We start from the raw sequence: 26346 nt of genomic DNA on the forward strand, positions 1-26346 counted from the left end.
ATTACTTCCAAGCAAAGAGCAAGCTTACCTTTCATAAGCGTAGGGGAGCAAAATCTGGCACCATACAAATGTGTCTCTTTGGCAGGTGAATTATTTCAGACTGATTTTTTTTTTATTATTATTATTACGTTATGTTAATCACCATGCATTACATCATTAGTTTTTGATGTAGTGTTCCATGATTCATTGTGTATAACACTCAGTGCTCCATTCAATACGTGTCCTCTTTAATACCCATCACCAGGCAAACCCACCCCCCAACCCCCTCCCCTCTAGAACCCTCAGTTTAGTCCATGGTCTCCCATGGTTCATCTCCCCCTCCGATTTCCCCCCTTCATTCTTCCCCTCCTGCTATCTTCAGACTCAAGAAGTTTTTCTTTGTTGCCTTCCTACTAACTGCCTAAAAGGGTTTAGATAGAGGACCTGTTCCAGGAAGGGAGCTATCACCACAAATAACTATAGTTTGATATACACTAGGTATGGTAGACAGGGAGGACCCTAGCAAGGCCTGTTTGAGCAAAGCCCTCTCTGTCCCATTGTTTCTGGATGGCCCAGCAAGCACTCATTCTTTCCATTCTTGGTGTGAATTGCCTCCCTTCTCTTTGAAGCCCTAGTCCTGTACCTACTTCTCCTTGGTCCAGAATGACATAAATACCTCATTTTGCCTGTCTTTGGAATCTCTCATGTTTATGTGGGTTTCCCATATGTACATAATTAAATTTGATTTTCTCCTGTTAATCCATTTCAGGTCAATTTAATTCTTAGATCAGGCAGAAGAATCTTGAAGGAAAGAAGAAAAATTTTTCCTCCCCAACATAAGTTTAAATGCTGGTATGTTTTATTTCTCTCTCAAAAATATATGTTCTGGTATTCATGTATGAATAGACATATAGATTAATGGAATAGAATAAAAAAGCACCAAATATATGTTTACATATATACATATACACAGTAATAAAGAGGGAGCCTCAAAATAGTGAGGGAAAGATTTATTCAATTTTGGTAAGGCATAACCTGGGCAACCATCTGAAAAAAGTATAATTGAATCCATACCTCACACAATACACTATGGTAAATTCCAAATGGATTAATATAAAATGTAAAAATGTAAAAACATTAGAGCCATAAATTAGTGAAAGAAGACAAAGAAGAATTTTTTAAGCTTCAAAGTGCAGTAGGTCTTTCCATGACACAAAATCTAGAATCATCAAAGAAAGAATTGCTAAATTCACCATTTAAAAAAATTTAAAACTTCTGCATGGCAAAAAATAAACAAAACCTCATGATCAAAGGCATAAGTCAAAAGGCTACTTCAAAAAAAAACACTTGCAATTTATATCATAAAAAAAACTCTTTCATGTATGAAAACCTCCTACAAATTAAGAAAAAGATCAACAACCCAATAAAAAACCAGATCACAGAAAAGGAATATAAATGGTTCCTGGGTCAGGAGGGCAGTGCTATTGGGGGGAGGGATTAGAGCAGGACAGGTGAGGTGCCTAAGGCTCAGAATTTAAGGAGGCCCGAAGGATTTAATTTCATTAGGTACCTCCTTAAATTCTGCACCCAAGGCACCTCACTCATCCTACTCCAGGCCCCGAAATGGTTCTTAAACATATGAAAAGATGCTCAACCTCACTCAAATAAGATAAATGCAAATGAAAACTACCCAAGGTACCATTTTTCACTTATCAGATTGGCAAAAATCCAATGTTGGACAACACACCACCCACAGATATCACTGGTGGGAATGTGAGTTGTTTCAACCACACTGGAGAGCAATTTACCACCCACTAAGCATTAAAATCACAAATACATATGGATTCTTGACTCACTTCTAAGAATTTATCTTACAGATACTTGCAAAGAAGTAAAATGACCCCCACACAAGTCTATTTATTGCAGATTTGCTAGTAATGGTAAGACTGGATGTATCCTAACTGTGCATCATCATGTTTAAATAGACCATGGTTAATTCATACAGTGCAATGCTATGCACCCATAAAGGCAAGAAGGACGTCCGTTAGATACTGAAATGGAAAGCTTGCCAAGGTATGTTAAATAAGAAAAGCAAGGTCCAGAACCGTGTGTGTGATAAGCTATTATATATGTCAAAAAGAAGGAGAACAATAATAAATCATGGGCTTATACAGGCATAAAAATATCTGCCTTAAAAAAAATGATCAAACAATGATTATTTCCTCTTGGGGCATGGGGAGCTGGGCGGATAGGGCATAGGGGATCATACTTTTTGATGTCTGAGTCATGTAAATTTATTTATCTATTAAAAATATAAAATACAAAATTTAAGTATTTTCATCTGGCACTTTTGTCCTCAAATATCCATTTCCACCTAGATGTCTGACACCTGAGGCTATTTTTCTAAGGCTTTTCTATCACACTAACAGAGCTACCCACAACTCAGTTTGACCTAAATTTGGCAGCAATTTAAACGAGATGCCCAGACTCACAGTTAGGATGATGGGCTTCCCCTTCAACTCTTCACTCAGACTTTTAGGCTCTACGGAAGCCATCATCAGGCTCAGCAACCTCCATTAAAGATGTCTGATCCTACAGCAACATCACCAGTCAAGAATATGACTGACTCAGGGAGAATGTGCAGACGGACCAAAGGGAAAGCCAGCGACTGTGCCCCTCAGCCTTGTGAGTCTAAACAGAGACTGCCTGGGGTTTCCATATGCAGCACAGTTTTCTGCATCCCTAAAACGTTATCCCGTGACTTGGGGAAGAGTACCTGTGGGGTTGAGCTTGTGTGCAATGACTGCGGCATAACTGTGCAGCGTCTGTACATAACAGAGCATACTCAGACAGTGCTTCTAGTCTGTGATTGGTTTAGGGGTGGGGATGGGGGCACGTGGAGGCAGAGGTAGGTATTTGGCCCACGGGACTCTGCTGAAGCTTCCTCTGAGGTCTCAGTTACAAGTGCCAGTCACCAACCCTGCCTATTTAGATAGAACACTTCTTTAAGTTCCCTTTGGGGGAATGCTGCCCATTCCTTCAGAAAGTTAGGGGGAAGGGGCCCTAAATTCCTCTCTCTGGTATAGGAGGGACCACCAGGAAGGGCAGGTTGAAGCTCTGGACACCATACCCCAATTTTACCTGGGCAGCCTCTCTTTTATCTGCTTTTATATTGGAGATCCTGGCTGACCCCAAAACTTGCTCTTAATATCATCCTGTTTCCAGGAGAGTTTTCTCTGGGCACACAGAATGACTTCATAGAGGTCTTTCCATTGCTAAAGCCAGCATGTGTTCAGGAAGATGTGTGGGCACCTTGGAGGAACCAAGTCTGGCACCATCAAGGGGAGACTAGATTAACCCAAGGGCAGGGAGCAGGGAGAAGGCACGAAAGGTTCATCTCCATATCTATCAGCTCTGGAGCACTGAATTTTCTCCCACCCCTGGGGACTTACAAGGTCAGTAGTGCCTCAACCCCTGCCCTCCCCTACAGTCCATCTAAGGTATGCCTCCTCACCAGTTCACCAGCCCAGCTCCCCCATTAATTTCATCATGCTTATCAAAATTCCTAATTCTTTTGTCTCTTAACCGACCTTTTCTCTTTATTGCTTTTTCCATTAGATTTTAAGCTCAATGTGGGTAGGACCATGTTCATCTTTTCCACTATTTCATCCCCCATACCTAGCACACTGTACAGCAGTGAGCAGTTAAGGTTATTTGTTGAATTAATTAATAATCCTATAATATTGCTTGGGCTGTTAATAAGTATGCATTAATTAAGAAATCTAACCAGACTTTTTACATTAGTAGTGGTCCCAATCATTGGAAGTGAGAAAAATTATAGATAATGGAAAAGAAGTGCACATAAAAGGGCAAGAAATTTCATCAGCTTTTCTTTAGGTGTCAGTTTTAGATGTCAAGAGGTCCTGAGAACAGGGCCTGGGATCTAACATTTCAATGCTTCTTTAATCCTATTCTTGATTATTTGTAGGAAAGGAGGTTACACAGCCAGTTTCTAACTTGTTCTTGTACTCATTCTTTCATACATTTTAAGAATATTTACAGAATAATCTTAACATGTTAATTAAGCACCGAAGATACAGACACGCACGGCACTAATTCCCTCTCCTATACAGGAGTTCAGACACGTGTCAAAATAACTATCACATGATATGATAAGCATTTTATAGTCACAAGCAGAAAGTCCTTTTAGAACACAAGTTTGCTGGGGGTGGGAATACGAGAGGGAGTCCACAGAGTGTCACTTAAGCTCAGAATTCAAGCAAAGTAAAAGCTCTCTACCCTCTTTCAAGGCTGAATCATGCAGATGTCTGGCAAAGGGGAGAACATTTCACCCAATACAATTATCCTCTTGGTTTCACTCAAGTGGCAACAGAACTCTAAGCAAAGTCCACAAAATAAAGCCAGTAACCAAAAGGAAAATAAAAGAAGCAACTTCGGGCAAACAGGCAGAGAAGTGAGCAGGGTCTACCCATTTGGCTCAGGAAAGCGCAATAGTGGGTTACACAGGAGAATGACGGGAATTTGGGCCTGAACGCACGCAGGGACACTCACCCATATGCATACACCCATCATGTCATCCTTCTCCATCAGGGCAGCACGCTGGCCCAGAGCTTATCTCTGAACATTTGGAAACAGTTACCTTGCTTTAATTTACTGAATAAATCTGAAAGTGTCTGTGGATGTGTCCAGATTGAAGGCAAGCAGTGTCCCAGCTGGGAAGGGAGGTGCAAAGGCCCCCCGCTGAGTGTGGGCCCATGGTCGCCCCAAGAGTCGCCCCACATGAAGGCGAAGACCGACCAGGGATGAGAGGCGGAGGCAGTTCAAGGGCAGAAGGTCTTCTTCTCCCTCCACAGAAGGAAGGCACCATTGGAATACGTGCTGTCACACTTGTTTAGGTTCTTCCTGCCTTAGCTCTAAAGGGACTCAAGAAATTCAGAGTGGGCGAAATAAAACGAGACGAAGGATCGAGAGCTTGGCAGATGCCAAGAATTTTCCCTGACCTCTGAGGCCTCGGGTTCTGGGGATGTGGCCAAGGGGGCTTTGTGTCCTTGTTTTTTCTGCACTCAATTGCCCATCCCAGCCAAAAATGAGAAAGCTCTGTGCTGGTTTCAAGACTAATTTCATTTGCTGAAATCCAACAGACTGAGTCACCGAGACCTCAATTCATTTACACATTTATTTTAAGCACCTATTCAATGGTAGGCATTTTGCTAAAGCAAAGTGCCTGGAACTGCTCCTAGCTTGCTGGGTGGTGGGTGGGGGCGGTGGGAACGGAAGAATAAATACTGTGCTCAAGGGAGTCAGCCAGTGGCTTTTGAGCCGAGGCCACCATGTGGGCCAAGGACGGACACAGATTAGCACTCGAGGCTGAGGGGACAGCATGTACATTCTCGTGGACGCATAGCCCCGCGGGCCTGTTTGGGGGGGAGGGGGGTGGGTCTTGGGGGTGGCTCTCACTTTCAGGATCATTCAAGTCTAGAAGTCTGAGGTTTCTGTAAGGCTGGTCTCCAGGGAGTTGAGAGTATTTTTCTCTTCCTTGTCCTTTACCCAAGTGACCCCGTTCTTTCAAAAGCCTGCTATGCCACCAAAGAGAAACTTTCATCTAGGTTTATTAAGTGGTGAGCAAAAATAATACATGTGTCATCAAACAATTAAAATCCAGAGTTATTTAGACAGAGTTGAGATCAAGCAAAAAAAAAAAATCACAGGACAGTTAATGTGGTGCTTAATGATAGACATTATTACTGCATTCTCTGTTAATTAGATATAAATGCTATTTTGTTCCCATAAATGACAACAATGATTGGGCAGGGCTATAAGTGTCTCAGAGACGTCTCTGAAGACTGGCCAGACATTCCTATTTGATGTCTACAGGGAAGGGGTCGAGTTGAGGAAGGGAGGGTCTCTGTGGGCTCCAGATACATTCTTTTGCTTGAGGAAAAGGTAGTTCTTTCCCCTCAAAGCTTATCCATATGCAGTCCTGAGCCTGAAGACAACTTTTGGGACCCTTCAGTCCCTGTCAAGAAAAGGAAGTCTAACCCAGCACTGAAGGACTGTAGAGGGAGACCCCCATTTTCTCCAGCCTGCAGCCCCTCACAAAGGCAGCCCTAGGACGTCTGCATTCTTCCTGCCCCTCTTCCAACTCTTGGATCTAAAGCACAGAGGATTTCCAGCAACAGGGTAAATGCAGGCTGGCCAGAGGGTGCTCTGCCAGCCCAGGAACAGAGCATTCCAGCTTGCCCGGGGTGGGTCTGGGGCCTTTCTTTGGCTTGGTGTCAAGGGGGACGGCACCCTTCTCTCTTAGTTACTCTTTTGTGGGTTGAGCTCGTATTCTTATTTGATGCTCGTTGCCTTTCATTACCTTTTGTTGTAGACCTGGGTTTGCATTTGGACTTTATGTGGCCAGCAGAGGCTTTCTGGAGCCATTTCAGATGTCCGCGAGTGACAGCTCTCTCAGCCACAAGTCAGCAAGGCAGAGATATCAATTTGAATTCTGGGCTTCCAATCAAATATTCAGAAAAGGACACTGTACCCTTTGAAAGTTGCAAAGGAAACAGAACTTGGGCCTGGGAAGCAAATGTACTTCTGATTACTCTGAACTGAAGTTCTAGAGAGGACGGGATAGTCAGTGATTCCAACAACTTCAGGGAGGATAATTTCAGGCAAGAGCACAGAGAACAAATACATAGTGATATCAAAGCAGCCCTTGTAACATCAAATTCCTATTAATCTACTCACATCCTGGGGAATTTTGTCCCGATCTTTTAGCAATTATCATCTGCAAACCGTGCTGCCCTATAGTCTGAATGGTTTTTGACAATTCGTAAGAATCCATACCCACGTCCTTAGAAGTGCTTGTTTTTCTTCCATATCATCAGGTCACAGACACTCAATGCAACACTAGGAAAACACATTCCTCCAGCGGAAGGAGCCCACATTTCATCTTCCTTCCAAGTCATGACACCACTCTACATGTACATTTCTGAGTCTCAGTTAACTGTAGTTTCATCAATGTATCCTTTAGAACCTTTGCTACTTGAGAACCAGCGGCATCAGCATCACTTGGGAGCTTGCTGGAAAAGCAGACTCTCAGGACCTTCCCCAGACCGGCCGAATTAGCATCTGCAATCCCCTGGTATTTCACCCTACAGTGTTCTCACAAAAGACAATGTGAGTCTCACAAATCTGTAATCTACCAACAAAGAAGATGCTTTTGCATAGGAAACTCAAATACGACAGGACATATGTGGACATAAACAACGTATTAATACTAATATATGTCAGCATGCTTACTAAATGCCAGACCAGGAGGTAGATACTGCCCTCCTCATGTGTTGGAGGCACAAAGTGCTTATCTAAGCTGCACAAGATCACACAGAAAATCACACAGTGGACGAGGCACGATTTGAATCCAGGTGGTCTGACTTTCAAAGGCATATTTTTAACCATTACACTCCACCCGCTCCTGGCGGTGTGCAACTGTACTCAGGAAATGAAACAGCTCTGATTCAGGGCCTGAAGAAAAAGCTAGGTTGCTGTAAGGCCCACCATTGCAGGCTCAGTCACATTTAGAAGCAGAGACCACGTGAGCCGGAGATCAAAACCTCTAACAGAACCCTCTTGGGTATGATCTGAGGTCAGCGAGGCACAGAGAGGGCATGTGGAACTCCGTGGTTCCCCCGATCGGGTGGAAAATGGGGGCCAGACAGGTCTGAGCCCCCACTGTACTTCCCATCACGCTCCCCTGCCTCTTCCACGCCACATCCTACCTCTCTTGGAGTTTTGCTCTTCCAAAGACCCCTCCCACCCATCAGATAACCAAGGACAGCTGCTCCTGTCTTCACTTTCATTGAAAATCTGAGAACATCTGTTCTGCCTGAATAAGTCATTTTGAGTCCTATCTGAAACCTCCTCATTAAAAAAAAAAAAAAAAAAAAGTCCGGTCCAGGACAGCTGTGTTTATACATCACCCGTCAGTAGCTCTTCAGCTAAACAACGACATAGAAGGGTGTAACAGGAACTTTCAAATGTGATAACCAAGAGTTCTTCCTTTTTGAAAATCAAGACTGCCAGCTACTGGGCATTAATTAAGACAGCGTTTTAGTCTGGGCTCCCAAGAGTCATGCACCTGCCGGGGTCTCAGCTCCACTCATACATTTAGAGGTGCAAGAAGGGTGGCAGTCCAGGCCCAAATTAATGTGGCCATGGAATCTGTGCCTATCTAAAGTGCCTACTGCTAACCAAATAGTTCTTTCTGGCACAGGTAAGCACCCCACAAAGATGTTCTCAGGCCCCAAGTGTTTGCAGAATAGGGGGGCAGGGAGTTCCTGGAACAGACTTCACAAGTCCAAAGAGGCCGAAAAACTCTTCCTGTTTAAGGTACAAATCTGCTATAAAAGGCACTGAACCACTTTCCTTTGGAAGCCTGCCCCATCTGGTGGGAGGCAAGATTAAATACACCCTGCCCTTAAAACGCCACCCTTGCCCTCGTGATGCCAACAGTTTCTTGATGGATCCGGCCGGGCCTTTTTCATAATCTCCACTTCAGAGGTAAGGAATGATCATTGAGTCCCCTTTGATGCACATGGTGGAAATATAAACCACTTAATACTTGAAATGTCAGACTGCGCCGTGGAAGATGTTCTAAGATCAAAAACACAGAGAGGACCAACCCGCCCTATTTTAGCCCACTTGTCCCAGAGCTCATGGTTCGGTGCTCCGTGGGCTGTGGGGAGGTAAGAGGCCATGGCCTGGCTAAACACAATGGAGTGGGCAGTTCTAGATCGATCACCCAGAGAATGTGCTACAGACACCCAGTCCAGGGCACTTACCTTGCACTGCCCAGACACGCAGATGGCCGTGCCATTCTGGTCACAGGGGGTACCATCAATGACCTTCTCAGCTTGCCGGACATAGAAGCGGTAGCCCATTGCCTGGCAGTTCAACTCACACTTCCGGTTGCCCTTTACTATCAAAAAAAAAAAAAAAAAAAGCATCTTTTTGCTTCCGGTATTCCTTACTGAGATAAAATTCACATAACATAAAAATAACCATTTTAACCAAAGTGTACAATCAGCGATTTTTAGTATATTCCCAGTGTTGTGCAACCATCACCACTAACTAATTCTAGAACATTTCTATCACCCCAAAAAGAACCCTTGGACTTGTTCACTGTCACTCCTGCCCCCATACTTTGGCAACCACCAGTCTATTTTCTTTCTCTGGATTTGCCCATTCTGGACGTTTCATAATCACACACTTTATTTATTTTTAAATTTTATTAATGTTATGTTAATCACCATATATTACATCATTAGTTTTTGATGTAGTGTTCCATGAGTCATTGTTTGTGTATAACACCCAGTGCTCCATGCAGAACGTGCCCTCTTTAATACCCATCACCAGGCTAACCCATCCCCCCATCCCCCCACCCCCCCCAGAACCCTCAGTTTATTTTTCAGAGTCCATAGTCTCTCATGGTTTGTCTCCCACTCCGATTTCTCCCCTTCCTTTCCTTACACCACACACATTTTTCTTTTTTTAATTATTTATTTACTTACTTGAGAGAGAGAGCACGAGGAAGGGAGAGGCAGAGAGAGAGAGGGAGAATCAGACTCCCTGCTGAGAAGGGAGCCTGAGAAGGGACTCGATCCCAGGACCTCGAGATCAAGACCTGAGCTGAAGGCAGACGCTTAACTGACTGAGCCACCCAGGTGCCCCATAATCACAAACTTTTAAAAAACTGCATTGAAGTTTTGACATCTCCCTATATTTGATGGCTGAGGGAAGAAATTTGGTCTTGACCTCTTGGCATATAGTAGAGAATCAATGCTGAGAAGGTACCATAAAGAGATTCTTAAGGAATCTCACAATGCAAATAATAGACTCTACTTTTAGAAATCCTCCCATGCTTTAACATAGTCGTGATTATATCTTACTTATCAGCAATTGCAGTGAGCACACAATTTTTATATTCTGCTTTAAAAATTTTTTTGTACTGAATATCTATGCAGTTATATCACTTTTATGCTCTGTTAAATAGCCGGAGTTTCCTGTAATCATTCCTCCATTATGAGATATTTAAGTGGTCTCCCCATCACCTTAGGTGGAAGTCCAAAGTCCTCAGCAAGAGATAAAACATCTTTCAAGAGCTGAACCTTGCCCACCTTCACAGTTTCATTTCCTACTGTTCGTCCTTAAATCCTTGTTCTGTTCCCAACTAAGCACTTCCTCTGTCCGGCTATTGCTTAGCTGTTCCTTCTGGCTTTGCCTCACTTGGCTGGTACCTGTTTCTACTCGGCTTTAGTTCCCAGGTCACCTCCTCTGGGAAGCCCTCCATGGATACACCCACCCATCTGATCTGGCCCCCTCTATGATAAGGTTAACCAAACTTGAGGGACCACAGGGATGCATCTGTCGTATTTACTCTTGTATCCCCAGCATGGTACAGAGATGGGTACATAGCAAATACTCTAACAACCCCTGAGGAATAAAAGGCGGGATGAATAAATATTGGCCTTTTTTTTTTTTGGCTTTCTCTCCTCTCCCCCGACCGATATATTCCCCTACAGAGTCTTTCTATTTCTGTTCCATCACACAGAGCCTGGCACACAGTCAGTGCTTAATAAATGCTAAATTAATTACAGCTACAACCAATACCTTCAGAGCAATTTAGCTGCCTCCAAAATAAGAATGAGAAAATTTTTCAGGCGAGATATATTTCCATATCCAAAACAGACAGACAAGCCAAGTACACACTGATTTTTTTTTTTTTTAACTGTTTTTGGAGACAAGACGAATGCAGTACTCAGCCATAGATAGCATGTTCCAGGGTCATGCCTTTGTCTGAAAATCTGATTACTGGATTGGATAACACTGACTTTTTCCTACACAACACAATACATCATATTTTCCCCAGTGTGCCTGCCTGACTGTCATAGCAATGAACTTTACTCCAAAGCCATTGAAAACCGCTAACAGGAAATAACATGGAGCCTCTGGGACCACAAGGTTTAGGAACACTGAATCTTCTATGTACTCTGAGCTCTGTCTTAGAAGTCAAGAGACAGGGTTTCTTACCCTGGCTGCCCAAAAGATATAAGAGGCAATCTTGGGAAAATCAAAGAATACCAAAGATAGAAGCACCTTTGGGACTTATCTAAAACCATCTTTTCATAGATTAAAAACACAACACCACAGCAGGCCTAGGAAAGGGGGTGACAAGGAAGGGGTAAACTAGTCTCCAAAGCTTGCTTTCTCAGGTCATCTATCTCCCCGGACTCTGCTTCCTCCTTCCCAGCTCCTCACTTCTGAGTTGACAGCAGGAATTATCCACATGCGTTGCCTTTTACGTAATAAAAGTGTCTGAAAGGCAGCTTCACATGGGGCAAGGGTTTGGAGTTCTCACTTCTCTTGGCTTTCTCCCAACTACCTCTAGCCTTTGGGATACTATCTTCTGCAGCCGCAATTTTATTTCTCAATATTCGCAACCATATTACAGAAAAACATTCTGAGAACAAAAAACCATGGCTGAATGTGAGACAATTATGGCAGAATCTCCGGATAGCTACATGAAAACAACCTGGAGGACTGGCCTTAAGTCTGGGCTCCTCCTCCCTGTGGTCCAAACCAGCCACTAGGTCTGACCCTCTGCCTATATGGCTTAGACAGTGTCCCTCCCTTCTCAGACTTGCAAGAAGGAAAAAGGGGGCTCTAGCAAAGAACTGAAACCTGCAGACAAGGGGCTGCCTAACAGAACTGCTTAGAATCCTGCTGTCTTAACAATACTCAACCTGGTGCATCTCATAAAAGTACACAAGGACTGACTTCTCTCAGCCCAGCATACACCCCCAGCCACTTTAAAATTCCACATAAAAATATATTTGCAGGCCTCAGATTAAGGTTTTTCATGGATAATCACTTGGTTCCTTTTTTTTCCCCATGAATACAATTACATTCTCATGCCAAGAGCCTCTTCTCTAAGCAGATTTTATCATGGTTTTATCAGTGCAGACAGAGGAGGAAAACAGAAGAGTGTCCATGAGTGGGGAGCAAGGGGCCAAGAGCAAAGTGGGCACATCCTTCTCTCCCCGATTCTCCTATTGCTCTCCCTCCCTGTTCTCATCTGCTTCCTAAATGTCCTCCCCACCCCCAAGGGGGACACCTTTCTATTCCACAAACTGAGGGGGCGATTCTCAGCGTGTCCCAGGACTGGAAGCACAACATCCCCTGGGAACTTGTTGACAATGCAAATTCTGGGGCCTCACCTCCCACTCTTACAGCAGAAATTCTGGCAAGCTGTATTTTAACAAGTGCTCGGGGTGATTCTGGGGCAGTCATTTGTGAGCCACTCCTCTAAGGAAAATCAAGTACTGAGAAGGCTTGGAAGCAGCCGACTGTTCTTATTTTGAATCCAAGATGTTCAAATTCCACACCTAAATTTCAAAGGTAATATAAGCACTATCTTGAACTACATGTAGAATATTGCCAGGTATCTGGATCCCTGATGGTAAAAAAAAAAAAAACCCTCTTATTAAAAAAAAATGCCGCAGATTACACAAGAAAATTCAGCTGACTTAGAATAAAGCAGCTAACAGCAAAAGCTATCCTCAAAAACAGGTTAAATATTTAAATCACTCACTGAACTGTGTTCCCTTGGAAAGCCCACTGATGTAAAGACATTTAAAAAAAATGATTTTATTTATTTGAGAAAGAGAGAGAGAGAACACAAATGGGGGGAGGGGCAGAAGGAGAGGGAGAAGCAGACTCCCCGCTGAGCAGGGAGAGGGCTGAGCCATGCAGGGCTCAATCCCAGGACCCTGGGAGCATGATCTGAGCTGAAAGTAGATGCTTAACCAACTGAGCCACCCAGGTGCCCCAAGAGTAAAGACACTTTTTAAGTGATAAAGGACAAAGAAAATAGAAAAGGAGTTAATAGTTACAAAATTTTGGAAGGTAGGAAGCAAAAGGACCCATGGAAATGACACAGCAGACCCAAGAAAACTGAGCCTAAGCAGGAATTGAAGCAACGAAGCCACCATAATGAAGTATATAGAAAAATTTTTAAATGCACCAAAAAGTAGTGTTGCATCTCCAAGAGATAACTTTGGAAATAGGGCAGAAAGCAGGCCTAAAAACAGAAAAATCATCTGTAAGAAGTAGTCAGAGATTCCACTTTCCAGAATGGTTAGCTCAAAGGCTTTGAAAATCGACTCCTTCATAAGAGCAATGAGAACACTGTCCAAAGACAGCTGGGGTGGCTATGCTAACATCACACCAAATAGACTTTAAGATAAAAATTGTTACTAGAGACAAATAATAGCATTTTATGATGACAAAAGAGTCAATCCATTAGGAAGACAACAACAGAGCCCCCAAAATACATGAAGCAAAAACTGAAAGAATTGAAAGGAGAAATAGGCAATTCAACAATCATAGTTTGAAATGTTGATACCACACTTTTAATAATGAACAGAACTAGACAGAAGATCAGCAAGGAAACAGAAGACCTGAACAGCATTATACACCAACTAGACCTAACAGCTGTCTATAGAACATTCCACCCAATAACAGCAGAATACTCATTCTTCTCGAGTGTACATGAAACATTCTCCAGGAGGGACCAAATGGTAGGTCATAAAACAAGCCTTAATATATTTACAAGGACTGAAATCATACAAAGTATGTTCACTCATCACAGTGGAATGAAATTAGGAATCAGACACAGAAAGAAATTTGGGGATTTCAAAAATATGCGGAAATTAACATACTTCTAAATAACTGATCAAGAAAAAAACCACAAATAAAATAAGAAAAAACTTTGAGGTAAATAAAAATAAAAATACAACACATCAAAACATGGGATGCAGCCATAGCAGTACTTAGAGGAAAATTTATAGCTGTAAACACCTATGTTAAAAAAGATCTCAAATCAATAACCTAATCTCCCATGTTAAGTATCAGAAAAAGAAGAACAGACTTAACCCAAAGCCAACAGAAGGAAGAAACCTAGAATGGAAATAAATTATATAGATAAGGGAGAGATAATAGAGAAAATCAATGAAACCCAGAGATGGTTTTTTGAAAAGATAAACAAAGCTGACAAACTTTTAGATAGACTGACCAAGAATGAAAGAGAGAAGACTCATAATACTAAAATCAGGAATAAAGAGGGAATATTACTACTGATTTTACAGAAATAAAAAGGACTTCTAACCACGGTAATTAGACAAAAAAAGAAAAAGCATCCAGATTGGAAAGGAATAAGTAAAACTATCTGTATTCAGAGATGACCTGATCGTGTATATAGAAAAATTTTTAAATGCACCAAAAAACTATTTAAATTAATAAAAAGTTCATCGAGGCTATAGGATATAAGATCAATATGCAAAAATCAATTGTATTTCTATACATTATCAATAAACAATGTGAATATGAAATTAAGAAAACAATTCCATTTACAATAGCATCAAAAAGAATGAAGTATTTAGGAATAAATTTAACACAAGAAGTTTAAGACTTATACACTGAAAACTACAAAATATTTTTGAAAGAAATTAAGAAAGACCTAAATAAATGGAAAGACATCCCATGTTCATGAATCAAAAGACTTAATATTATTAAGATGGCAATACTTCCCAAATTGATCTACAGATTCAACACAGTATCAGTCAATATACCAGCTGTCTTTTTTGCAGAAATTGGCAAGTTGTTCCTAAAACTGATATGGAAATGCAAGAAACCAATAGCCAAAATAACCTTGGGAAGAGAAAAAGTTGGAGAACTCATACTTCCTGATTTTGAAACTTACTACAAAATTACAGCAATGAAGACATTTTGATATCATAAGGCCTGGCATATGGATTGACAGAATAGAATTGAGACTCCGGGAATGAAACTTTAGATATATGGTCAATTGATTTTTGACAAGAGTGCCAAGACAATTCAATGGGAGAAGAATAGTCTTTGCCATAAATAGTGTTGGGATAACTTTGCATATCTACACGCAAAAGAATAAAGCTGGACCCCTACCTCACACCATATGTAAAAAATGAACTCAAAAGGGCACATCAACCTAAATGTAAGAGCTAAAACTAAAAAATTCTTAGAAGAAACATAGGCATATGTCTTCATGATAGTGGATTCATCAATGGTTTCTTAGATAATATGATATCAAAAGCACAAATAACAAAAGAAAAACATAGATAAATTGGGCTTCATCATAGAACTCCATTGAGAATATGAAATGACAACCCAAGGAATGGAACAAAATTTTTGCAAATCATATATCAGATAAGGCACTTGTATCTAGAATCTACAAAGAATTTTTGTAACTCAATAGTGAAAAGACAATTCAATTAAAAAAAAATGGGCAAAGAATTTGAATAGGCATCTCTCCAAGGAAGATATATAAATGGCTAATAAGCACATGAAAAGATGCTCAATATCATTTGTCATTAAGGAAATATAAGTCAAATCCATGATGAGATAGCACTTCATACATATTAAGATGGCTAAAATTAAAAAGACAGTAAGAAGAGATGTAGAGAAGTCAGGACCTTTGTACAATGTTGACAGGAATGTAAAATGGAAGAGTTTCATTGGAATACATTTGGTAGTTTCTCAGGGTGTTAAACACAGTGTTATCATATGACCCAGCAATTCCACTCCTAGGTACATAACTATGAGAAATGAAAACATACTTCAAAAAACTTGTACATGAATATTCATAACAGCATTATTCACAGTAACTAGGAAGTGAAAACAATCTAAATGTCCCTTGACTGACGAATGAATAAACAAAATGTGGTATATCATACGTGGAATATTATTCAACAAGAGAAAGGAAAGAAGTACTGATATGTACTACGACATGGATGAATCTTGAAAACATTGTCCTAAATGAAAGAAGCCAGTCAAAAAGTCACCTATTGTCTAATTACAATTATACGAAATGTTCGGAATAAGCAAATATATAGAGGTAGAAAGTAGATTATCAGTTCCCAGAGGAGAGAATGTAAAGCAAATGCTAATGGGTATGGACTTTCTTCTTGGGGTCCATACTGAAATTATTTAGTGGTAATAGTTGCACAATCCTCTAAATACACTAATAAACATTAAACTGCAGTATTTAAATTGGTGGCTTTTATGGTATATGAATTTTATCTCAATAAAGCTGTTATTAAAAAAAGAAGCAGTTAGCTTCCTGGATCTCCAGGAAATAATCAAATAAATAATTCAAGAAAACTTCCGTTTCCAGACTGAAGGAGTCCACCAACTGCCCAGGACAATGATGTTAGGGGTAAGATTTGATTTTACCCTACTTATAATTAATAAGTTAGCCTGACTGTTTCATGGTTACAAATGGAGGATACAAGACTTCTGAGTCAGAGATAAAGGACTTTATTAGTCTTGGAAGAGCCAGCAGCATGAGCATCAGCAGGTTTATATCAATTCTCCTTGCCCCCAAGTCTCACAGAGGCAATGCACAAAGGCCCAGATGGATATTGCACACGCAGCTGAGGGACACTTTGCTTGAGGAACCCGCTGCATTTATGGAGAAGCAATAAGGAGCCCTGCTCTCTGTCCTGGGTGGAGATGTATCTCATCCTTCGAGGTTGCTCACTGCAAAAATGACCTTGAGAAGTGACCTGGTTTTGGGGTGGGCAAGGTCTTGCATTCTTGGCATACTCCACAAGACCTGTAGGAACATAAGAAGTGTCTCCCAATGAATGGATGATAATGAATAACACCAAGGCACATGGCTGTGAAATTTTAAGACACTTGGGACAAAGAAAAGATAACAGAGGCTACCAAAGAGGAAACAAACAAATAAAATGGTATCGGATTTCTCAACAACAACTTCGAAAGCGAGAAGATAATTGAGCAATGGCTTGTGATTTTTTAATGAAAGTCATTTCTAGAATTTTCTATCAATCACTAGAATTCTGTATCTAGTCAAGTTATCAACCTCTGAGAAAAAATAAAGGCATTTTCAGAAATCCAATTCTTGCACAATTTCCCTCTCATGCACACTTCCCAGAGAACATATTCTACCATAATGAAAGAATAGACTAATAAGGAAGTAGAAGGTGTGGGTCCAGGAAATAGAAGATCTAACCCAAGAGAGAAGCAAGAGGGAATGTGCAGGACTAGGGTGAAAGGGGACCCTGACAAGACAAATGTGCACTAGGCTAGGATTCGAGCAGGTCAGAAGGGTCAAGGAGAGGGTCACTGGCTCAGTCATTTAAGTATCAGACTCTTGATCTCAGCTCACGTCTTGATCTTAGGGTTGTGAGTTAGGCTCCATGCTACTTAAAAAAAAAGAGGGGGTGGTCAAGGAGAAGATGAAATGGATAAAATATCCTATCAATTTTAAGATATTGATATTTTATGATATTGAGATATCAAGTAATTGATAGATCTACACAATTTAGAAGTGCTTGCGGTTGCGTTAGTGTGAAGTACACAGAAAAGCAGACAAACTAAAAGGAAAAGGGTATTTATTAACAACAAAGAAAATAAGCACTGCAGGAAGAGAAAAGTAATCACAGCACCTGGAATGGGTGCTACAATGTGAAGCCCAGATGACCCACCAGCACCACCAGATCCAGGTCAGAATTCCCCTGGCAGCTGGGAGTGCCGCCTGCTGGTAGCTCACAGCTGTATCTTTCTGGAACTTGCCCTCAGCCTAAGGGAGCTGCCTCACGCAAGGTTAAACCTCCTCCCCAGGGAGAGCCCAATGACTGGTCCAGGTAGTTGCACAAAGACTGAGTGGTCTCAATTTGGGGGAACTCTGCAAGCTAGCCCAGCTCAGAGCTGTCCCACTCTGCATTGCATCACACACACACACACACACACACACCCCCCAGGAGTTGTACCAGGATCACTTGCCATTAAACACCGGACACGAATCTCTGCCTCAGGCTCAGCATCCTGGAGACCTGAACTAAGCTAGTCCACCATATGGCTCAGTTGTGAAGAGCCTGCACCCAGTCATACTGTAAGCAGTGCTTACTGATCTAACCAAAACTAAAACATAATTACATTGAGAGAGTGTGGGGTGGGAAGTGTGCACGTGTGGAGAGGTGGAAGGAGAGGATGATGAAAGTGGGCTCCATCCTCATCTTCAACAAAACACACTTGAAACTGAAAAATGCAGAAGTAACAACATAGGCAGTATTTATAGATATGAAGGTACATCAAAGAAACAGCTAAAATAGTTGGGGAGTAAGAAATTGTGGGGGTGGGGCAAAGTTTGCAGAACTATTTGTTTCTTTTTTTTTTTTAAGATTTTATTTTATTTATTTGACAGAGAGAGAGAGAGAGAGAGCAAGAGAGGGAACACAAGCAGGGGGAGTGGGAGAGGGAGAAGCAGGCTCCTGGCCGAGCAGGGAGCCCGATGCGGGGCTTGATCCCAGGACCCTGGGATTATGACCTGAGCCGAAGGCAGACGCTTAACGACTGAGCCACCCAGGCGCCCCAAACTATTTGTTTCTGTAAAATATATGTCCACATTATTTGGATTAAGTGATAAAAGTTAATTTTAAAAAGAAGAGCAAAAACTCAGGTTCAACAATTCGAGTTCCCAGAACCGAATCCTTCTGCACAGTGTCTGTCAGTGGTAGGCTCCCTCCCATCTCTGTTCAAAATTAACACGAAACTGTCAAACTCCCTGCTGTCTTTTCAGGAACTTTGCATAAATGGGACAGCAAAACCAAATGCTGCTCTCTGGGAAAGCAAAACGTTGTGGTAGTGTGGAGACCCTAGACCTTAGCTAGCTTTGCTACTTCTTAGGTTTGCATTAGGTAGGAAGCAAGAGTGGCAGGAAACAAGGTTCACACCTTTCCCGTAACTGCACATTCTCCCATCCTCATGTAAGCAGGGAGAAAATTTCAGGTAAGAAAAGCGGAGAGATCCTGTGCATAAATACACAAGGCTATTCTTAGAGAATGAGCAACATCTGTGCTTAGTTTCGGCTCCATTCAAACTTCACAAGTTCGCTCCAAGTTTAGCACCGAAACCTTCATTTCCCAGGCTCAAGTTCCGTTTTTTTTTTTTTTTTTTTTGTGGAATACATGATATCCCTGTTCAAGAAAAGCAGCCCCATAAACGCAGCTCATAAAACTCGGATGTGGCAGCGTGCTTACCCAACACATGCTGATGAGTGAAGTGTAAACGAATTAGAAACACGTGGAGCAATGTCTTAAGTGTATGGGCAGGGTTTACATAAACAAAAAGGGGTTGGCTCAAAGCTGGAGCAAGCGGGGCAGAGTTCGCTGCACTGGCTGGGGGATGAATAGTCCAGGGGACAGCCAAGCCAGGCTTGACCTCTGCCTGCATTATTGAGGCAGTATTCCTGTTTATGACAAAGGATCTGCCTGCCCCTGAACTCCACATTCTCGACTAGACACGGATGATTACTCTTTAAAGTGCCTTCCCCCCAGACTGCATTTTCCAGGACAAAGTTATGGAAAATAAGATGAGGAGCATGCCTGTAAGAGCCCAGGCTCTTCTCTGGAATTAGAAAACTGTTCTGAAAAAAAAATCAGAAGAGAAGAGGGACGAGACTGTCTAATTCTTAGCTTTTCCTGTTCTAAAAAGGAAATTGTTTGGGGAGCATCCTGTTATTAAAACTCAAAGGCAAAAACATGCAGCTTACCAATTGCTAACGTCCCTAACTTTCAATCCCACACTTGTGACTCCTATGTTACTTAAACTTCAGAAGTTCACATGCAGTGCCCCACTCAATCTTATTTCACCGACAGTCTTAACAGGCTTGGAGATCTAGATTATTTACAGTGAACAGAAATATCTTTTGGAAATGCTGAAAAATTATTGGCTCAATGTTCCACAAGTGGTAAATTCCTCTTAGCATCATCGCTCACACTTAAACCGAGTTCTGGTCTGCAACACTAGAAGGCAGTGGTTCTCGAACGTGAGTGTATTCAGTCACCCGGAGGTCTTGTCAAAGCGCAGATTGATGGACTGACTCCACGCCTACAGTTTCTGATTTAGTAGGTCTGGGGTGGAGCCCCCAGAATCTGCATTTCTGACAAGTTCCCAGGCAATGTCACTGCCGCTGGTCCAGGAACTGCACTTTGAGAACCACTGTTCTAACTGAAACTGTTGAACCAGGATGGAGAAAGGAGACCTGGCCATAACCACACCACTACCTGACACCCTCGGAATGAACTGCCAAAGCTGCCATAAAAAAAATGATTCCTGGCCGGCTAAATAAAAGGTCACAGTTCTGAGCCGTCAGGTAGAGCCCATGCTGTGCAGAAGGCAGAGTGGGAAAAGGAGCTTCTCTTTCCTTAGCATCTGCATTTGGATTTGGCTGCCTAACCTCTTCCCATCTTTTACAATTTTTATGTCTACTGGTTATTGAGCACCTACTGTATGCCAGACCCTTCACACATATTAACCCAGCTAATCCTCACCTATGGAGGATGAGGACACCGAGGGTCAGGCAAGCTTAGTGACTGGCTCCCGAGGCAAAGGTGGTAGGTGGTAGAGCTCAGCTTTGAGCCCAGGGCTATGGGACTCCGAGGTGCTGGTGTTCCACCCTCCCATGCTGTGCTAGAGCCCAAACCTATTCCAGGGTTTCCCACTGCTGTCCTGCCAATGGGATGTAGCTGGGACACCACTCGCCCTGAAGTCACCTACTAGAAGCCAAGTTACCTACCTAGCTAGCTCTATCCTGCTTGCATCCCTTGGGTACCTGAGGACTTTGGGTCTCCCCCAGGACAGCCAGCTAAAGGAAGCCCATTTCCTGCCTCACTCCAGGGGCTCCAGAAAGTAGCCTCCGTTTCTGTTGTGGATTTCTAAGCCTGAGTCCCTAACCTGCCCAATTCTCAGCATCCTCCTATCAGAACTGGTCAGCTCTGCCCCGGTGCTGGACCCGCGTGCTGGCTGTCGACCTCTCCTTCTATTCCCGCCATAATATTGTGATAGAAATATATTTGGTTTTCGACCTCAGTTCCTGGCACAGAACTTCTAAAACCCTCGTGATTTCCTGAGAGATGGGGGTGGGGGGGGGTCTTTTGTTATTCACAGTAAGCCCCTTTCAAGCATACCTGAGCTTATGCTAATGACTGACTTGCTGGTAGGTCCTAGATAACTTCAGGATGGGGACTGGTCACCAGAAAGACCAAAGCAGGATTACAGGGGAGGGGAAGGGGCTGGAAACTGGGGTGATCACCAATAGCCAATGATTTAATCATTTGTGCCTATGTTATGGGACCTCCATTAAAAAAAAACTCTAAATGACGGGGTTCAGAAAGCTTCTGGATTGGTGAACACACTCAGGCACTGGGAGGGTGGCATGCCCATGGAGGGCCTGGAAGCCTGAGTTCCTTCCCTCATACTTGGCCCTTTGCTTTTCTTCCATCTGGCTGTTCCTGAGTTCTTTTATCATAAACTGGTAACAGTAAGTAGACTGTTTTCCTGAGTTCCATAAGCCATTCTAGCAATTGTATCAAACCTGAGGAGAGGGTCATGGGAACCTCTTACTCAGAACCAAGTTGGACAGAAGGTAACTTGGTGACCCACCACTTGCAAATGGTGTCTCAAGTGGGGGGTGGGCTTGCGGGACAGTCTCTAACCTGTAAGGTCTACACTAACTCTGGGTAATTAGTAGCAGAGCAGAATTAAATTGCAGAACATCTGGTTGGTGTCTGCAGAAACTTGGAGAATTGCTTGGTGTGCAAAACTCACACATTTGGTTTCAGAAGTGTTGGGAGTAGAAACAGATCTTGGTGCTTGCCTTCTCCCTATGGCCGCTAGCTTCCAATGAGGAGGGTCTAACCCTCTGCTGGCGGACACCAGGTCTTCTTCTGGTGTCCACAACCACTGATGCACCTTTCTAGGGCACAACACACTTTTCTTCAGAACAGGACACATTTCTGTCAGTGCAGCAAGCATTCAAGAAATCTCTTTTACTCCCTCTTTCTGCTCTGCACCAGGCTGTGTCATTCATTCATGCTGGATTCTTCTCTTCCCATTCACTATCCTGCCAAACTGCAGTCCAGGCCCTCATTAGCCTGTGCCAGAAGGGTTACAGGGTCTCCTGGCTGGTTTCCCTGATTCCAGCTCCCTACCTTCTCCCCATTGATCCAGCTTAAGCTATACTACTCCCCAAAACTTCCTTCTTCAGGAAAGAGGGGGGTGCTCCTCTTAAGAACCTGACACAGCTCTACATTCCTTTCGCATGAATCCTAAATGCCCACCCTCCCCACTCCACCCTTTCCCCAAATGCCCCATGTCCCTCCCACCACCATGGCTTTGCACGCGCCATTGCCCTTGGTTGGTATACCTCACTTTCTATTCTCTGCTTAAGCAAATTCTACTTGATCTTCCAGATGTGGCTCAGTCTGCCTGCTCCTGGAAGCTTCCCCAGACCACACTTGCCCCACTGATCTAGTTATCTCTACTCTAAATAGAATGTCACACCTAAAAAGAACCTGTCACCTAATCCTCTCAGTTTTCATAGCAAACTGAAGCTCAGAAAAGTGAACACACTTGCCTAGAGTCATGCTGTTCATCAATGACCTCACCACACTTAAAATGCAGAGGGACTTCCTGAATTAATAATACTGATACCTAACATGGCTAGTTAGGTAGTAGTTGCAGTATGCCAAGTCCTGTGTGAGACACGGCACGGGCATTATTCCATCTTACCCTCACAACTCAACGAAATAAATATTGTTATTATCCCATTTGACAGATGAGGAACCTGAGGCTCAGAGAGGTTAAGGAACTCGCTAAAACCCCCACCACTAGAAAGTGGTGAAGCCAGCAGGGTTCCAATCCAGGTTTGACCCAGAAGCAGAATCCTTATTCTCATTGCCTGGTGAACCCTTACTTCTTTCACCTGAGTACAAATTATGTCCCTAAATAGAAATTTACTCCCTTGAGGTAAAGGATGGTACTTCACAGGGTACGTGCGGAGCAATGCTCGTTCATTCACCCAAAACACACTTATTAGGCACCTACTGTGTGCCAGGCACTGTGCCAGGATCTAGGTATAAGCGAGTAGATTAGACAGAGTCTTTGCCATCACGGGGCAATCAGCACTCATTCATTTTATGAATTCACTCACTCAGTAAATATGTACTGCGAGTCTACCTTATTCTGGGTACCATCGTAAGTGTTGAGGAAACGATAAGAAAAAGAGACCAAGTCCTTGACCTAGTGCAAGACCAAGTCCTTCCCTAGCCTCACAGGGAAGGCAGCCACTCACTAGCTCTTCACACAGACAAACGTGAGACTGTATCTGAGAAGGACAGTTGACCGCAGGAAGGGGCAGAGAGGAGAGAAGAGGATTCAAGGCAGAGGTATAGCGGAGGCCATACCCACGAGGCAGGAACGTGGCCCATTCAAGGGGTGAGAGACACCTCTGGGGCTGAGGTAGACCGCGAGGGGAGATGACGCGAGGGGAGGTCGCAGAGGCAGACCCAGGCCACGCCAGACCGTCTTTCTCACAGAAAGAGGGAACACGCTTGTCTGGAGTTCTACGAAGCAGCATGGCCTGCGCTGCCTGCGCGCTTCCAGAGAACAGAACACAGAACGGCAGTAGCTTCCTCTTTGGAGCAAGTTGCTAGACGTGGAGTCTCCTGGGAATCGGATCAGCTGATGTGGTCCGTGTGACCGACCTCTTTCTGAAAGGTTTCCTTTTCCCCTCATGTCACAGTCAATCTACAGCTGGAAAAAGCGACTGAAAACAAACCGGTTATGGAAAAAAAAAACGCCATGCTGTTCAAAACTCTTCAAGCTGTGTGACACGTACCGTTACATCTGAACACGTTACATTTAATAAAAAATAAACGTCGGAAGGGGGTTCTGTCAGTAGAAAGCCAGTTTGGCCAACTGTCAGGAAAGCAGGCTGATAGCTGCGCTAGACGCGGGAGGTCATAACCGGTTTTCTAGAGCTTGGGAGAACACAGATCTCTCTGAGCGGATACAGACATATTAATATATGGAACCCACACAGATCCTCCAGAAAAATGAGGGGGCTGGGGTTTTTCTTGTCAAGAATGAAGGATGTTGTGAGCTCTGAGCAGGAACGCACTCACGGCAGAGAACTCTGGAACGAATGCCATGTAAATGAGAAGTGTCAGAAGCCAGGGGAACCCAGAGCCTGAGGAAGGGGTACCGCCTGTGCAGCCGACAGCCAGAGGAAGGTGGCCTGCCTTCCCATCTCCCGCTATTATCACCTTCGTAAAACACGCATGTATGTATATGTTTGTGTGTGTGTGCTGTGTGTATATTATGTGTGTGTATATAATGTATATAGCTGGGGGCACGAATGTGTGTGTATATGTGTATGTTTATTTATATATGTAGTGTGTGTGTGTACATGTGCGTGAATATGCGTGTGCATGTATGTGTACACGTATCTTCCAGTCTGTTGGCACTGGGCCAAAGCAATCAACAGCAATAAGAACACAATGTCGCTGGTTCGTAAGGCGGAAAAACTTACTGCACGAATGTGTGGGCAGCGGCAGAAAAATCCACATGCCTGAGAGCCAAGCAGTGGTTCTAACAAAAACCCTCTCTGTCTTCTCCACATTGAAGAGCAGACATGGTAAAACACTGGAAAAAGATTTCAGCAGGAAGAAAGTTCTGGTGGCTTCAGGGAAGGAATTTTTTAGTATGACAAATTCTCCGAATTCAGGGGAAAATGGCAAGGGTTCCAGCTTATCTCGTCTCCACTTTTGACAGAAACCAGGGAGCTGGGCATTGGCTGTGTTTCACCCGAGGCTTCGTGAACTGCCCCTGCTTAGCATAGACTCTGTGCCCGGGAGGCAGAGGGAACTCAGCAGGTATTTCTTGACATCATGCTCTCTCGTGGCATGTTCCTTCACAGCACCCCCGTGCAGGGGGCTCTGGGCTCAGCTTCCCCTGTCAGGCTTTAATAACACCCACAAAAGAGTGACTTTCACTGTGTGACCACTCTCATGACCACCGACCCAAGTTCTTCACTGTCCTAAGATGGGTTTCAAGGACATTGTTCTTTACGATTGGGTCTCTAACTCCTCCACTGCTCTTTTTACTGTTCTGGAAACACACTACGGGCACTCTCACCTCTGTGGCTCTATTTTTTTTTTTTGTTCACCTCTCCAGAATGTCCTTGATATTCCAATATACCTAACACAAAACCCACCTTTAGCATAGGTTTGTAAAATACACCAACATAAAAACTGTGGCAAGTGGAGGCAGAGCCCACACCCCCCGCACTCCCGCCCAAGGAATATGAAACAGAAAAATTGACTCTGTCTGGGGGTATCGGGAAAGGCTTTACTAAGAAAGTGACTTTTGAACTGAAATCTAAAGGAAGAGTTAGTTTATGAGGGAGGGGATAGGATGGAAGCCGTCCTAAGCAGTGGTACCAGCCTGTGCAAAGGCCCTGTGGCAGGAGGTGGAGTAAAAAGGTCATTGTGGCTGAACAGCAGAGAGTAAGCCAGCCTGGAGAGGTGGCTCTTCTTTAAGTCCACTGTTCTTGTGATCTCTCTGGATTGGGTTGCTCGATAAAATGCAGGATACCAGAAAATTTTTTTAGATCTACAACATATACTGCATAGAATGTATTTATACTAAAAAATTTTAGTAAATCTGAACTTCAAATTTAACTGAGCCTTCTTTATTTTATTTGCTAGCAACCTTACTCTGGATACAACCAAAGGACATATTGTCTGCATAACTCGTTTGTGTTCTTAATCACAACAGGTCTTATTTTTCAGCTGGCTTGATGTCTTTCTGCCTCTGATGACATCAAAGAACCTTAGAGCAGGAAAAGTCCTTCTAGAAACCAGCCAGTCTGACCTTCTACATCTACAGACAAGAACAGGAGGCTTACTTAGCAAGGCGCCTGGAGCTGCTCAACGTCACAGATAGAGACCCCACTGGGGCTTCTTCCACGCCTCCCTGTGGTGCCTAGGATGGCACTGAGCACATTAAAAAAAGAGCTTAATCAATTGCTCAGTTGAATTAACAAGCTCATTTACATGCCTCTGTACAGAGGGAGGTGAATAGACAGAACCCCAGACAGCCAGGAGCTTTCCAAACAAAATAAACAGCAAGCCAGACAGAGAAGGGGCCATTTGCACATGCACAGACACAGGGGCAGACACAAAGGACCCCAGCAAGTGGCTACTTCAACCAGCTACACTCCTGCCTTTTTCTGGAGATTCTATAAGAGCCCAGAACCAAGGCTTTCCTCCATGCTGGCTTGGTGAATTTACTCCTGCATGGTGGCCCACTGGATTTCCATAGCATGTGTGAAAAGTGATCATTTTTACCTTAAGATGAAAACTGTGACCCACCCTGAAGGGACTCAACAGCCAG

At 43.3% G+C, this 26346-nt stretch overlaps 1 protein-coding gene across 5 annotated transcripts in view; it reads right to left on the reverse strand.

The window, feature by feature from the left end:
• Positions 1-26346, reverse strand: part of THSD4 (thrombospondin type 1 domain containing 4) — a 580925-nt gene that overhangs the window by 313864 nt on the left and 240715 nt on the right. For all 5 annotated transcript variants that reach the window (XM_064570218.1, XM_064570219.1, XM_064570220.1 and 2 more), the window contains one exon: positions 8832-8968. In XM_064570218.1, the coding sequence (XP_064426288.1) occupies positions 8832-8968 (137 nt within the window). The remainder of the gene's footprint in view (positions 1-8831; positions 8969-26346) is intronic.

This window comes from Mirounga angustirostris, unplaced genomic scaffold (genome assembly GCF_029215605.1).
Source record: "Mirounga angustirostris isolate CCGP_5_RB_7025 unplaced genomic scaffold, mMirAng1.0.hap1 SCAF_9, whole genome shotgun sequence".
In the NCBI taxonomy this organism is placed as follows: Eukaryota; Metazoa; Chordata; class Mammalia; order Carnivora; family Phocidae; genus Mirounga; species Mirounga angustirostris.